The sequence below is a fragment of the Passer montanus genome, unplaced genomic scaffold (genome assembly GCF_014805655.1).
Source record: "Passer montanus isolate IOZ18808 unplaced genomic scaffold, ASM1480565v1 scaffold32, whole genome shotgun sequence".
In the NCBI taxonomy this organism is placed as follows: domain Eukaryota; kingdom Metazoa; phylum Chordata; class Aves; order Passeriformes; family Passeridae; genus Passer; species Passer montanus.
In genome coordinates, this window is record NW_024367930.1 from 5,126,311 (window position 1) to 5,142,454 (window position 16,144).

A 16,144-nucleotide genomic window follows, 5' to 3' on the forward strand; every position below is an offset into this window, starting at 1 on the left:
GCACAGTTGTCCCTGACTTTGCTTTTCACTAAAACCAAGCAACACATGGCAAACCATTGCTGGCACTACCACCCAGTAATTCATCTCAGGTCTTCATCCTTATTTCCAGTCTACTTCCTGTTCCATGCTGATGCTGCAGAAGCTTTGTTACCTTCTTCACGTGAGCTAATCATTTTTATGCAGAAAGTAAATATTTGCTATGCTGCACAAAATTGCCAGATGCTACCGGCATATGACAGAAACAAACCTTCTGGGTCCTTGAGTTTAGATCCTCACAGTCACAGACAACCAAAATGCATAACCTGTGCCTAGCTCCCTAAATTTATGCAAGTCTCTATTGAAAATAGTTTGAATCTTTGCCAGCTGGACAGCTGTTTCAGACTCATATCTTTGTTTTTTAGAAGTCTTCTAATTCCTAACAATTTGCTTTGCATCTTTTCTTTACAGCCATGCATTCTTGTTTCAGTATTGTTCTTTGGCTGAACTAATTATTTTCACTTCCTAGCATTTACTCTCCCTTTGTATGCTTATGGTGCAATCATATCTTCTCCCAGGTTTTAATTGCTGTGTTAAGCAAGACAAACTCACATTATCTCTTCTCATAAGATATTTTGTCTTGTTCCATTCTCTGGTTAAGTTAATAAGGTTCTCCCTACTCACAGTGCCTTGAATTCTTTCTTAAACACAGGTAATCCAAACTATCAACATTAATTCGCATAATGGTTTACCAGTCCCCTCTACAATGACATTAATTCTTGTGCTGTTCATTTGTCCTAGGAATTTTTGGCTGATTACACTGGGATACTGTGTGTTATGTATTATTTTCTGACCTCTCCAACCTTGTGTTACTGGAGGAAAAAAAAAATAGACATATGCTGACTTCTTGTGTAAAGGTATTTATTATAATACCAAATATGACTTGACCCAAACCAAATTAGAAGTCGTCTAATTTTCTGATGACCTGCTCTTCACCCATCTCATCAACAGTCTCTGCAATTCTGTTTTCTATCACTGCTCTTTTCAGAAAAAAAATCAAATATGCTAAATCTATAACAATTCTCTTCGTCCAAAAATTCAGAGGGATTTTTAATCAAAGAAGGACATCCATTGTGTTGACTATGGTAAACCCATTATATGCTCTCATATTGTTTTTGTCTGTCATATGTTAGGCAATGATATCTATTTCACTTGCTGATTTTATGGGCAGTCTTACCTTGATTGACTGCAGGGTAAAATCTTGTCAGTAAGTCATTAAAGATATGGTAATTCCATCAGTTTACACATTCTTTGTAATTACCTGTAATTTGAAGTAAAAAGACACAAAAAACTCTCATTATTTTATACCCTTATGCAGGCTGATGTGTACCAAAGCCAATCACAAACATCTCAACACCCCCATTTCCAGAATACATCAATTTCCACCTGGTGTTCTCCTCTTGGGACAAACCTCTTTGCCCATCAGAGAGGGCAGAAAGGAGGGGTGGGGGAGGATGCACACAAAGACCTGACTGTCTTTTGTCACTGTCACTCTTACCTTTAATCCCAGTCACCAACATCATGCCATTACTTGAAATGCCGAGAGTGAGGAAATCTGAAAGGGTCCAACCAAGTTTCATTGTCTCCTCAGACTATGTGGCCTGAATCCAGTAGGTCTTCTGGACCTAAATTATTTAGATATTTTTGAGAATCATTCTTCTAAGTGGATAAAGAGAATCTTGGTACTCTGAAAGTACTCTACTTGGTATTTAAGTTGAACTTTTTAGATAAAGTGTTAGCAATTGTTTTCTTAGCCTATTGAAAGTCTAAATTAGTCTTTATTGGTTTTACCAAGGCAATTCAGTTTTAAAGTAGAAAAAGGTTTTCTGTGACTAGAAGATTAGCTATAATGAAAGTGGAGGTGTTTTTAATAATAATACAGTGGTATCCATGGTGCTTAAAATATTTATGCAGATGGTTAACTCTAATTATGTCAACAGACTGATTCAAATAAATACAATTATTTTCTCCCTAGGTGTTTGTAGGTAGATGCTAAATGTTTATATAGAGTTCCATCCACAGCCTAATAGTTTGCAGCATTTCACTATGGTTTAAATGGTAGTTTAAAAGAAAATCAGTTTAAATCATGATGGAAATTAATTCATTGTTAAATCATATTCCATTTGGGTTCTGCCTTTCTATCATGCCTTGCTACAGTTGTTCTAAGGAAAATTAATATTTCTGCTCACAACTTTAGAAACTTTGAACACATATAATTTCTTACATTTTGAAAAGAAATAAAAACTTAATGTAAAATATTGTTTAAAAGTTGATAAAATAGTAATCTATTTTTAAGAGCATGAAGGCAGTTACTATCACAAGGCTGCCATAATACGATCTTGCATAATTTAGACTTTTTATACCCTCTTGATCTAAATGTCTTGACTTTGTTTTTAAAATAGAGCTTTTTGTCTCAAATCATGCACTGCAGACAGCTCTCTACTTGTATGAAATCTTAGAAGCAAATGTTTTATAAATACATAAATTCTCTCACCATTTTATATTTTCTACTACTACAGCAGGAAAGAAGAACAGGTTTCCTGTTGGCTTTACATTTCCTGAGACTCATGCATACTCCAGCAAAATAGTTCACAAAAGGTGGCCAAACCAGGCAGCTCCCTCACTCACATACTGCATCAAGTTTTCTACCTCTAATCACCATGAAGTCTAAGATATTTTTACTTCCAACAGATCAGTTCTCTTTCCCACTCTTGTACCTCTCCATGATACTTCTGGTTTGTATTCTTAGTAGATACTTCTTCCTGCTGCAGGATAAAAAGCAAACAATACCAAAGATATCTTCTTCCATCTTGGGAAATCTATTCTGGATTTTGGCAACTATAAATTATTACAAGTATATTTGCCAGAGCAGAAAATCTTTGTCAGAAAATCTGGGACAGAGTTAGTTGGGTCCATCTACCCCACCCCCTCACATGCACCCTTTTCATGTACAAAGTTACTACACTAAAAACAAAATTGAGTCATATTTTTGGATGGCTTTTTTTTATTGTGGTAGTAAAGTGCATAGTGCAATGGAGTCCTTACCCTGATGGTGACCCTGGACAGCCAGAGAAATAAATAGCCATGAGAAATTGCTTATAAAAGAGGCACTACAAATGACAAAACCTTACACAGACAGGCAGAAAAGTCAATAAATTCATATCATCATGAGACCCTGCTGTGATGCAAAAGTTTTTCAGTCGCTACCACCCAGGCATCTAAACACCTTTATAAGTCTTAGCCACAGTCCACAGCAGAACTTACAGCTAATAAACAAATTACAGAATAAGAAAAGCACCACAGAGAGGGAGAAAGGCACACAGGGAATGTGTTTTTATAAAAGGACATCACAGAAAAGTGACAGTCTGGATGTCTAGTTTTCAAACCCGCACCAGGCTCTTACCATTTAGGTATGATGCAAAATTTCCAGTTTTGACTGATTTTTATTGCATTCAAATGTGACATATTTGAGAGGGGTGTCAATATCCTTGTGTCTGTTTGTAAGCACTTAAACACATTGCTCAGCAGCTTCAGAACTCTGCCAAATTCATAACAATTTTTCATAGTAAAATAAGCCACTCTCTCCTTTCCAAAAACCTCTCTGATGCTTTACCATGCTCAGACAAAATCTGATTTCATGAACATTACCACCTGCTTTTATTTTGCCTTTCATCCAAAAAAAAAAAATAGCTATCAGTTACACGAAACCCTTTATATGCTGCATGGGAGAGCTCTGTTCTGATGTCTCTGCTTCCCCCTTGTTGTGCTGCCTTCTGTTGTATGGGAGCAATTCAGTTTCATGGTAAAGTGCTGCAGTTAAAAAGATATAATGAAGTATATTATAAGCCACTACAGGCAGGAGAACACACATCTCCTCCCCTTTTCCACTCAGTGCACTGACTACAGTTCCCTTTGTGTGAATCATCTGTCACAAAAGAGACCAGGAGATATTGCTGCTGTATTTTTTTTAAGCATTAGTAACTCTCATGAGATGAATCAACAGACCTTCAATGAGTCACCATTCCTGTTCCTTCTTTCTTTCCAGGCAGCTAAGTAGTTATTGGATGAGAGCTTGCTAGATGGGAGGTAACATCTCTCTGAAATTGTATTTATTGCGTTAGAATTAAAGCAAGTGGGTTTTTTTAAAGTCCTGTTATAACCATCTAGTGTTTGGCTTTAAACAAGGCGTTTCACATCTCTTTTCTCTGGTTCCTTGCTTATGCAGGACTGATAATATTTTTTTTTATTTTGTTCTTACTGCCCATGGCTGAAAATTGCTGTATCAAGTAAAACACAACCATGAAAGTATGGAAGTTGTTTCCAAGTGCTTATCTACAAGTCAGCTGCAGTGCAATTAGCATAACTGAAGTAATTAATAAATAATGATAATAAATAATTTTTTTCGTAGGGCATATTTGGCCTTAGCATGATCTCTTATGAGAAAACTTGGTACTTCCATTAACTCAATTTTTTTTCTCCCCCAAAGCAATCTAATGTACTGTGTAGGAAGACTGGTATTTATTTTTGAATGGTTCTTTGGCAGTCAAGATTATTTCAAAGTGAGATAAAATAACTTAGTTATTATCAAAACCAAATCCCTCCTTATCTTTTTCCTTACACAGATGTTTAGTCATGATGAAAAAGGTGTTGTACTGAGTTCTGATGTCCCTTCATTTTGAGCTCCAGTATAGCTATGCCTTTCCAAAATATTGCTTGTCTGCCAGTAAAATGGGAACTGCTGTCTCTCTGCAAGGTGAAAGAAGCCAGGAATTATTTTTTTTTTTACTACCTTGCACCTGGAGAGTTTTTGGCCAGTTTCAGGTAGCCTCTGTGCAGTGCAGTACAGTACTTCTGAGCCCACTGGTCTATATTGTATATTTAAGATTAAAACCACAAGTGAAGATAATGAGGCTCAGCATGGATACAATAGGCAAAGATTATCACAGCAGAGAGAGTCTATTCCAACATAGGCAGTGAAAGCTAATTATTCAGTCAGAAAAATATAGGAAAATATGTTTGATCAGTCATAAAATGAAATTATGAAAGAATTAACACATATGATTTCCATTAATCCAAAGATTATTTGTTCCTGCAAACTGAAACTAGAATTTAGACTTATTACTTGTCCAGTTGTTGAAATTACTAGTCCAGCTATAAATGTTATTAGACAGAAGATATTAGTATTGTGAAGGAAGAAGGACAATAATACATTAAAGTTCACTCCTTTAAATATATAGCAAACCAATTTATTTGTGTGCAGTCTTGTCTTACAATGTAGCAACATAGTCATATGCATAAGAAAACAGCAGCTCTTGCTGAATCAGGTCAACATCTCTCAACAGATCTGATTCCCTGTCCATTCTCAAGGAAATGTCACTACAAGTTTGCAGCTGCCAGATGTAGATACTGCACACAGCAGAGGCTGAATCAAGTGCCTTCAGGCTGCAGACCAAATGGTGGAGAAAATGAGGATCAAAAATATGAGGCTAGACACTTTAGGGGGTGCCTTTCCTGCATTCAACAAAGTGTTTTCCTTTATTTTTCATTCTGATACAATTTTTTTGGTGTGCAGCATACTTTGAAAATTGCAAGATAAAAACAAACTGAAAAGGTCATAAGAAACTTTAGACATTCTGAAGAATGATGTATTCCTAATGAAATTTCACAGGAATTGAATGAATTCTGTTCACCATAAATATTCACTAAATCTTTAATCTTTGGGAAAAAAATCTACCCTTGGATTACTATTTGGATCTTTTCTAAATATTATGCTATAATTTCTTCCAGAACTGTGATGATTAAAGCCATTCAGTTATACATGTTTTCATTTCTTTACCTTTCCTTTATAAGTTAATTTCCTTTCTCCTTTCTATACATGTTTATAGACTTTCGGTGACTGAAGTAAAAATGTGTTTGAAAATATTTCCTCAGGCAGCAAGAATTTCACTGAGAGAAATCAGTAATTCTGTTACAGAATGTCAAAAACCACTAATATTTAAAACTAATTTTATAGATACATTATCAAAATGTTAATGCCAATAGCTGTACTTCTTACTGTACGTCCTTTTTTGCAGGAAACTAGTATTTTACCAGTACATATGGTAATGTCTCTTCCCACACATCTCAAGTCCCTGAACATCAGGGCAGGGACTGGGAGGAAAAGGTTTTTCTCATTGCAACTCAACTAAGCTTCAAGATTCCCTGAGGAACATGAACAAACGTAGAGCCCTGGGATTGACAAGATGCATCCCATGGTCCTGAGAGAACTTGCTACTGTAGCTGCCAAGCTATGCTCTGTGATATTTTAAATATCATGACACTCAGGCAAAGCCTCCAGTGACTGGGAAAAGGTGAAGAGGAGAACTTTGGGAGTTACTGGTCAGCCTTAACTCTGCCAGGTGAGATCATAGAACAGATCCTCCTGGAAGTTATGTCAAGGCATACGCATGACAGGGAGGTGATTAGAGACAGCCAGCATGGCTTCACCAAGAGAAAATTGTGCCTGACTAACCATCAGCCAGTTCTCTCAGGACTCTAGGAGAACATCTCGTTGGGTTCCACAGACTTATGCACATTCAGGTTCCACAGATAGTCATGAACCTGACCTCTACTTACAGTGAGAAGTTCTTTGCTCCTCCAGTCCCCATCTTGCTGTCCATCCACTGGAGAGGCATGGGAAGGTTGTCATTGAAGACTTGAAGGCAAAAGAGGTCTTGGGAGTTACTGGTCAGCCTTAACTCTTTGCCGGGTGAGATCATAGAACAGATCCTCCTGGAAGTTATGTCAAGGCATACGCATGACAGGGAGGGGATTAGAGACAGCCAGCATGGCTTCACCAAGAGAAAATTGTGCCTGACTAACCATCAGCCAGTTCTCTCAGGACTCTAGGAGAACATCTCGTTGGGTTCCACAGACTTATGCACATTCAGGTTCCACAGATAGTCATGAACCTGACCTCTACTTACAGTGAGAAGTTCTTTGCTCCTCCAGTCCCCATCTTGCTGTCCATCCACTGGAGAGGCATGGGAAGGTTGTCATTGAAGACTTGAAGGCAAAAGAGGTGTTGAGTACCTCAGCCTTATTTGGATCCTCATCCATTGTTACCAATGTTCCACCACTGTTTATCAGGGGTGGGTGCACCTTCTTTGACCTTCCTTTTCTGGTTAACAGACCTGTGGAAGCCTTTTCTGTTATTCCTTGCATCCCTTGCCAGGTTCAGCTTCCTCAGGTTGGCGTTCCTCAGCTGTAATTAATCTCTGTACTCTTCCCAGGTTTCCTGTCCATGTTGCCACTGCCTGTGCATTTTCTTCTTTCCCTTTAATTTGACCAGCACTTCCCTACTCAGCCCTGCCCATCCCTTGTTTTCCCTGCCTAATTTCTTGCTCCTGGAGATTGTCAGTTATTGTGCTCTGTGGAAGACTTCCTTAAAAACCTGCCAGATCTGCTCTTCTCCCCTGAGAGCAGTGTCCCTAGGAACCCTATTAAATATCTCCTTGTGGAGATGGAAGTTTAAGTTTGCCTGACTTTGCTCCTTAACTGATCGATATATCTCGGGACTGCAAAATCCACCTGTGCGTGATCCTGATGTCTTGAGAGGCTGCCTAGAACAGAGGCTAGACAGTGTTAAAGGATTAAAGTTGGTATTTATTAAAAGGCCTTTGAAGGATACACCTTGGGTAGTACAAAATCTCGGCTGTGGCTCCACCCAAGATGTCACGAGTCACGAGTTTTCACACTTTTATAAGTTTTGGTCCATTTACATATTGGGGCTAATTGTCCAATTACAGCTTCAGGTTATGAAGTCCCATCCTCCCAGATTGCTCTCCTCAATTTGCTGTTGTTTATAGTTTTGGGACCTGAAGCTGCAATGATGTCCTTGGTTCTCAGGCTGGAAAAAGGATTTTTTTGTCTAACTGAACTATGAAGAGAACTTGCTAATACTTTAGATGAAGTTCAGAGTTGTATATTCGTGCAGTACAGAATCTAGAAAATATGAAAGCTAAAAGTTAAGGAATCAATCCCTTTAGCTCAGTCTGTGTCCAGTCTTGATGTCCCCAATTCACTTGTTACATTGGTAACCCTCAGACACAAGTGGATTGTTCATTCCCTACAGAATATCAGCTTGTTCTAAAGGTTCAGAGACACAATGAGCCTCACTTGTATTGTATCTTGTAGGTGGATTTACACATGAGAAGTGGATCTTATACATTAAATCAAAGCAATAGCTTTAGTCACCCTTTTTTCCTTCCTGGCACTTACATAAATGACTGCATAAGATTCAAAAGAATGTAAAGTTTCATGATTTTTTCTTTATTTTATCTGTAACCCGCAGGAAAATATAGAGTATGTCTAGTCTGTACAGTGAGCCCCTATGTTAGAGAGATCTCTGAGCTGTTTCTGAGGAAAATATAGCATGTCCACATAAATCAGCACTCAGCTATGCTGGGATTGATCCTCAGTGCAGTATAGTCTCTCATTAGAACTAATTACTGTTGGCATAGCATCATGCTGATGCAGCTGTGCAGCTTTCAGAGCTGGTTCATTTGGCACTTAACTCAGGGATCACTGAAGTCTTGGGCATGGATATGCACTGTCATTTGGTCAAATGAATGAAGGTTCTGCTCATTAGTTCAAATGGACTTTTCATTTGGGAATTAGATAAATGATGAAGCCATCCAGATGCTTAGTCCCATTATTGTAAATACAGTTATGATTTTTGACAACTACCTGATTATTAACAGACAGCCAAGCTACACAGTAATTTCTGTATTGCAGTCAAGCAACTTGGATCAACAATTTTTCTCTTATGTTGCTTTGGTAGCTTTTATTTTAAGTCGTGCCCTTTGAGAAGTGGCCTCCTTAAATCAGATCCTGTGTTCCAATATGGCACTTCACAGTAGCATCAGTAGCCCTTTCCACCTATTTCTGGCAGCCAGGAACAATCTACCAATGTTGTTTCCATGTCAGCATTGACATGGTCTCTCTCAGCCCTGTGCAAATGAGGGCACCAGGGAAGGAAATTTAGAGATGACTTTATGAAACTGTCTTTAAACACAAAGATCTGAGTATAAGAGGGAAGGGTGGACAGGCTAGTTACTTACAAATCCTAGAATGCCTTCTTTTCTATTCAGAGTCTTATTTTCTATCTATTAAAGGCAGAGGGAAGGATTCCAATAACTATATACATCAGAACTGATCGTGACCATTTGATAATCTTGACCATTTGATACATTTTGTATAACAATGTATAGACCACTAGCTCTAGAAATATCTATCATCTCTCTCTTTTTATTAAGTTTTTTTCATTTTCAACCATTTCACTGAATTCTGTCTACAGGATCAGAGAGTGAGCCTTTTGTCAGAGGTGTATGTACAAACTGTCCAAGAAGTTTGGCAGATGTTGCCCTTACAGAGCTACAATATTTTCAAGCTGTTGTTTTCTCAGCACAAATATATCTCCGGCAGATTCAGTTCACAGTTTATAGCTTACTGTTGTAAGTTATTTTACAGCCAAGTGAGTGAACTCTGATTCTAGATGTAACATGGCATTTATTTCTAAGAATGGGATTTCAAAAGGATTCTAAAGCAGTTAGAAACTCGTCTCTTTGATGTAAGTCAACTAAAACATCAGTCAGTCCCATTTGAAGGGTATAAAAATATATCAGGGGATGTAAGAGAAACAAAGTACAAGGGAGGACATGAAAAATTGAGACATGGGCATACATTAGAGAGGTGGTTGAGAGAAGGGTTGTAATCCATCTTCCTTTTTTTCCCCAGTTTATGTGTCTTGAGGACGTCCACCTACTGTTTAGCATCTAGTGAGTACCCACCCATCCATTAACAACTCTTTCTTTGCTGGCAGCCCCATTATAACTAGAGATCCTAGCCTGAAAATCATCTACAAAGATGAAACTAGAAAACAGGGGAGAAGGAAAAAAACCCCCTTGAAACGCAAGGAGTTCAAGGAAGATGGGAGATCTAGCTGGTCACAGATCTTGAATGTCAGAAATGTCTATCAGCTCATGTAACTTGACCTTGTGCGTAGCAAAGGACATAGAATTGTGTGCTGCTTCTCCTGCAGCTGACCCTGCTTAAACTTGTGTTTAACTAATATCTACTAGAAAGCCTTGAAAGGAAGGACCCAAGAACCATGGACTCCTACAGACAAAGCAGTCATAGAATCATGGAATTACAGATCAAATCATGCCAGGTTAGAAGGAGTCTCAAGAATCCTGTGGCCCAACCTTTCTCAAAAGAAAGACAGTCTAGACAAAATGTCCTAACAGCCTGTCCTGAATCTTAAATGTGTCCAGTGGAGAGGAACCTACCACTTCCTTGGAAACATTATCCCCGTAGCTGATTGTTCTCATCGTGAAAAATTTCTATCTTTTGTGTCCCCAGGAGTAACCTGTACCCATTACCCTTCATCTTTTCCATGTGACTTCCAATCAAAAGGATTTCTCCATCTTCTTTGTAGCCATCCCTTAAATACCAGAACAATGGTGAAAAAGTCTCCCCCAAGCCTTCTTTCTCAAAGCTAAACACAGTTTTCTCAGGCTTTCCTACAACAGGCTTTCAAGTACTTTGATCATCTTTGTGGACCTTCTTATATTTGTCTTTGTTGAACTTCACAGGTTCTTGTCAGTCCACTCTTCCAGCCCTCTCCAGGTCTTCCTGCACAATGGTTCAGTTGTACCCCTTCATTTTTATGGGCAAATGCCTCATAGATTTAAGATGAGGAAATGGTGAAGCACAAATAGAGGTAAAAACAACACAGAACAAAGAGTGAGAAGGGCATTTTGTTTGCCAGAGTTGCTCTTCTGTGTTCTGAACAGATGGCTGACAATATCCTGAGACCTTAGAAAATTGAATCGATGAGAGAAACGTGCTCAGATTTAATTATATGTAATTGTGCAAGGCACAGAAAGGGTAAAACTAAGCCACAAACCTCAGTGTATTGAGTGAATTTATGTAGTAGGAGTACATAAAAAATTCACTCTTGTTCAATTTTATGAAATTTTCATCACAAAATCCTGTTCTAACTGAATAAATTAAAACCCACACTAACTGGTTTTTTTAATAATTAGGCAACTTCAGACATTTGTTCAAAGTCTGATTATTATTCTCATTTCTTAGAAAAACTGGCTTTAGTTTTATGGCATTTGGTAGGCTAGAAAATAAAATTATTATTAGGAAAATTCACTTCATTACCTCAAAAGTGACCAGTACAAACCTCTGGTCATTTTTTTGCAGCTCAATTCCTACATCTTTTTTGAAAAAAATCCTGTGCTGGGTCAGTCATTCTGAATAAATACTCACATATGCACACATTTGTTAGATATTTTTTGAATCACCCTACTCGAATGTTTGACAAAATAATACCACTGTCACATCAATCAAAGATGCATTTGAGTAAAAGAGATTATATCACACGAGGATTGTCTGTGTAGACAGAGTGAAAAGTACAACATACTGAAGGGAAAAAGCTAAACAATTGCCAGTCTTCTTGTATAAGAAGTTACACTGAACTTCTGGACAAATTGGATGCTGTACTGGCTCTGGCTGAGGTGGAGTTAGCATTTTCCTCAGCAGCTCATATGGTGGTGTGTTTTGAATTTTTGCTTAGAGTAGCTTTGATACCACACCGGTGTTTTGCCTATTGCTAGTAGTGCTTGCACAGTGCCAAAGCTTTCTCTCTATTCCAGTCAAGAGACTGAGGGTAGCAAAGGCATTGGAAAGGGACACAGCCAGGGCAGTTATTCGCTGACCAAAAGAACAACACTTTGCTCATCAGAAAAACTAGCGTAGAGGAAACAGAAGGAGTGGGGGCAACACAGTGTGCTCAAACCCAACCTTGGACTCTTCATTGCCCGAGGCTTGAGAGTCAGGGTCTCAAGAGATGTGGGAAGAGCAATTGCCAATAAAAACTGAGACAAAAAGAATGTTGAGTACCTCAGCCTTCTGCCTGTCAGTTGTCACCAGGCTACCTGTCTCATTTTTTGGGGGTATGAAATTTCTTTTGTCTTCATTTTCTGACTAATGTGCCTGTGGTCAGATATTCATCCATTTGTGTTATGACCTGTCATCTTACTCAGAGATGTCCCTGGTTGGAAAGTACTTATTCCATAGACTGAAAATGGAGCTAAGAATGAAGAGTCATAACTAGTAACATAACTTGTATGTGAGACATTCTATTTGCAGCCTCTGGCCATCTGTGAAGCTCTTTTCATTGACATATTTCATGTTTTTTTCAGTCCATCAGTCTAGAAAATACATTTCCTTGCCTTTGGTATGGGAATCATGTTTTTAGGTAGGTTGAGGAAGGATCAGGAAGCCGATAGATGTAGTATTATCTTCTCTAACTTTCAGCATCTCAGCAGATACATGTACTGACAATGGCCTATGATGACAAGATTTTGCTGGAAAGCTATTCTTTCCCTAACTATAAGATTAAATATAAAAATGTTATATAAAAATATAATATACATTTATATAATTGATACTAATTTCAAATGGACTGATTTTCTCCAAAAACTACAAATTTAATTACATATATTTTAGTCTGTGATACAAATTTTAGTTTAAAGCCATGCATAAAGTTAGATTATGCAGGGACAGAGCTTCTACTTGAAATATCTTTATTTGCCAATTTTCTTCACTTTCCCTTTTAAAAGAAGAAAGACTTTCCTTTGAAAACTTAGGGATACTTCTATCCAGAAGACCAAATGTTTGCAAAGAAGCATTCTTATGGCAGTTTTCAAAAATTCTGGATAGATAATAGTCAAAGTACACAGTAGCAATATTGACAATGTCATCAGCTGCCTCAGAATAAGAGGAAACGTCTGCTAAGAGGTCCTTATTTTACAGTCCTGTGGACTGACAGCTTTTGGGAAACTATTCAAGCCTGACAGTGAAGAGATCTGAGGCAGTTCTTCAAAGCAGAATTAAAGGAGAATTATACACACACGCTTGAAAACAGACTTGAATACAACATACAATTTAAGTACTGGAGAGGTTTTACTCTAATTCCTACTTTGCCTGGGTTTATTGGCAGAACCACTGAAGTTACAAAACATAATAACATTAAAACTAAATATCTTTATTTCTGTAACAGCAAGCTTTGGCTTATACAGATTTTGTGCCTTGTAAAGTGCAAAAGGACAAACAGACTAAATCCATGGCTTATAAAAGGCAGTTTATTCAACAAATTAAATTATTTTATTGAATAGAGAACAGAAAGAACAACAGCTTTTCATTTTTTTTTCTTTTAGAAGTAGCCAATTTTGAAAAAAAAATCAATTATATAATAAATTTATGTTGAAAGCAAATTTTCTGTAAAAAACTTTATTCCTATCCACTGAATTTTCTTTAAAATGCTGTCAAGTCTATCTGATATAACCTTGTGAAAATCTATTAGGTCATGTACAAAAAGATTTCGCACTATTTATCAGCATTGTTAGTGATAATGAACATGGAGTGGTGCTTTTACCCCAATTTAATAGCCTTGCTGAATAAGAGTTTTATAATAGTGTATTATCAATTCAACCTAAGCAGAAACCTCAGCTGTACTGGAACACTTAGACCCTAATTGGGCACCCAAGATCTTTGAAGGGAATTAAAAGGGAGCTCTGGCTTTTTTATTTTGTGCTTAGGAAAACCAAATTAAATTGAACTCTGGGTTGTCTTTACTTCTGTCTAGTATCCTCATTTGTGAATGCTGTAATTGATAATCCATTCTCTTTTAACCCTTTCGTCAGATCTTTTGCCACCAGAATAGAATTTGCAGCACAAAGATATATAAACTAAATCTCAAGAAATTCATAATTATACTACTTTATTAAAATAATTTATATCTTATTAATCATACTCAACATTCAATAATAGTTATCAATTATATATTTGCCAAGGATGACCTGAAGGAGTGACTAGTAGTGCTTAATGGAAAATCATAACATTTCTAAACATGGTTTTAATCATACACTATAAGCAGAGCACTGTAGAGCTTACTAAAAATCCATTTCTTTTTCATAAAATGTCACATGGATCTTAGCCACAGCATTATTAGTTCATTGCAAGAATTAATTGCCCCTCAAAATCAAAACAAAAATTTAGATTTCTCCACCATTTCTTTATCAAAAAGCTTATTCCTTTAAAAAATAATTTTAAAAAATGTAAACTGGAAGGCTGCAGAGTACAAAGATTAATGCAATTGTTTGAGGGTCTGCTGATGAAGTCAAGAAGTTTGACTTCTTCTAAAAGTCAAACTCCTACTCAAGTTAGAAGGAATTGAATGTGCTTATAAATTCAGAAAGATGACTTAGCAGAGCACGTTTCTATCTGATATGACTCCTTACTCTTTGGGAAGTGAACGTGTTTACAAACAAGACTGCAAACAGATTGTGGACACCTCTTGCTTTCTATTTCAGCTGCTACTGAGGTCTCCTTCTCGTTCGATGTCGGGAATGGGCCGGTGGAAATCGTGGTGAGATCTCCCAACCCGCTCAACGATGACCAATGGCACCGGGTCAATGCCGAGAGGAATGTCAAGCAGGCCAGCTTGCAGGTGGACCAGCTACCCCTGGAGGTCCGGAAAGCTCCAACAGAAGGGCACACACGTCTGGAATTGTACAGCCAGCTCTATGTTGGTAAGGTGCAGAGGAGGCAGCCGGGCTTTGCTCTCAGAGTGCTGAACATACTTTGCCTCGTGTCTTGCCAGCAGCAGTTAGTGAATGTGGAAAGCTGTGCACCTCGAGTGGGACAGCAAAGAGGGGGGGAAAAAGAAAAAAAAAAAAGAAAAAAAAAAAGGACAAATGTGTCCATAATTACAGAAATACAAAGATCAACTAAGAGAAAAATATTGTGCATTAGAAACTTGTCCTTGTTGTCTCTCTCCACCTGCACCTCCTGGCTGATAGTGCCTCCAGCAGACTGCAGTGCCAAACTCCTTTTTTTGCTGAGTCTCTTCCCAGACACACAAACACTTTTTCACCACAGAAGTGAAAACTTCTGCAGAGTTCTTGCCAGGACTGCATGTGCCTGCAGTGCCCATCCTAGCCTCAGCAGCACTTCCAGCCTCTTTAGATTTGATCATTGGCCATAGTTTTGCATTCACAGCTCTCACTGCAGTCTTCTCCCTTTAGTCCCGTGGGCTATTTACTCATTTGATGTAGGAAAGCACCACACACTGTTACACAAATGCATTCCCTGGAACCAAGTTAGTCCAGCTGCTTTCTGGAGCTACTGGTTTCCACTACATTTGGGGCAGGCTATTCCAGCAGCACTTGTATTTCTCCAACTGTGAGCCGCAGGGCTGTAAAGTGCTGACATGCCAAGTGCCATTAGCTGGAATCAGAACTGCATGAAATGTTGAGCAAAGAAGCACTGTCATACCTCTCTAGATATCTGTTACAAGAGAAGAAGGAAGTGAAAAGAGAAAAAAATTATATTTTTTCTCCATGTCAGTCAGCATTCAACAACTCAAATGAATTAAGATTATGTTTAAAGCCTTCATTGCCTTAGTAATCAGCCCAGTGTCACTGCAAACTGTGTATAATGTGTCACCACATGTGCAGGTGTTATTTACAAGCTCAGATTCTCCTTTGCTGCTGTGGTCCTAGAAATGGCAGTTTCAAAATAAGCTGAAGATAAAGTTTTTTTAAAAGAGGAACACTTAACCTTTAAAAAATACCAAAACTTTTGCTGTAAACAGGAAAAGATGGAAATTTTTCCTAGCCTGAGTTCTTTGAGAATTGTTGATAATGATGATTTTATTTGTTAGTATTGAATTGACTGTAACACTAGCAATGTTTTGAAATACATAGTACCTTTATTGCCAAAAAAACTAATGTCATAGTCTCTACCATTTTTTTCTTTCTGAATTACATCTATTTCATATAACTTGGTAATTGGAGCAAACATATCAGAGAACAGCTTTAAACTTTACCTGGAGTCAGACTTAGAATGGATTTGAGTTGGAGTGCCCAAAATGAATACCTGAATATCAGGGCCCTGAAGAGTAATGGTGAACAAGAATTGTTTTAGTGACTCCTTTTCCATTTTCTGTAGAATAAGTATCTGTTCTTTGGGTGAGCAAGAGGGACCGGGGGGT

At 37.9% G+C, this 16,144-nt stretch overlaps 1 protein-coding gene across 1 annotated transcript in view; it reads left to right on the top strand.

Annotated features, from left to right (window-relative positions):
• Positions 1-16,144, top strand: part of CNTNAP2 (contactin associated protein 2) — a 1,016,974-nt gene that overhangs the window by 913,248 nt on the left and 87,582 nt on the right. Inside the window, exon 17 of the mRNA XM_039715193.1 lies at positions 14,463-14,681. Within this exon, the coding sequence (XP_039571127.1) occupies positions 14,463-14,681 (219 nt within the window). The remainder of the gene's footprint in view (positions 1-14,462; positions 14,682-16,144) is intronic.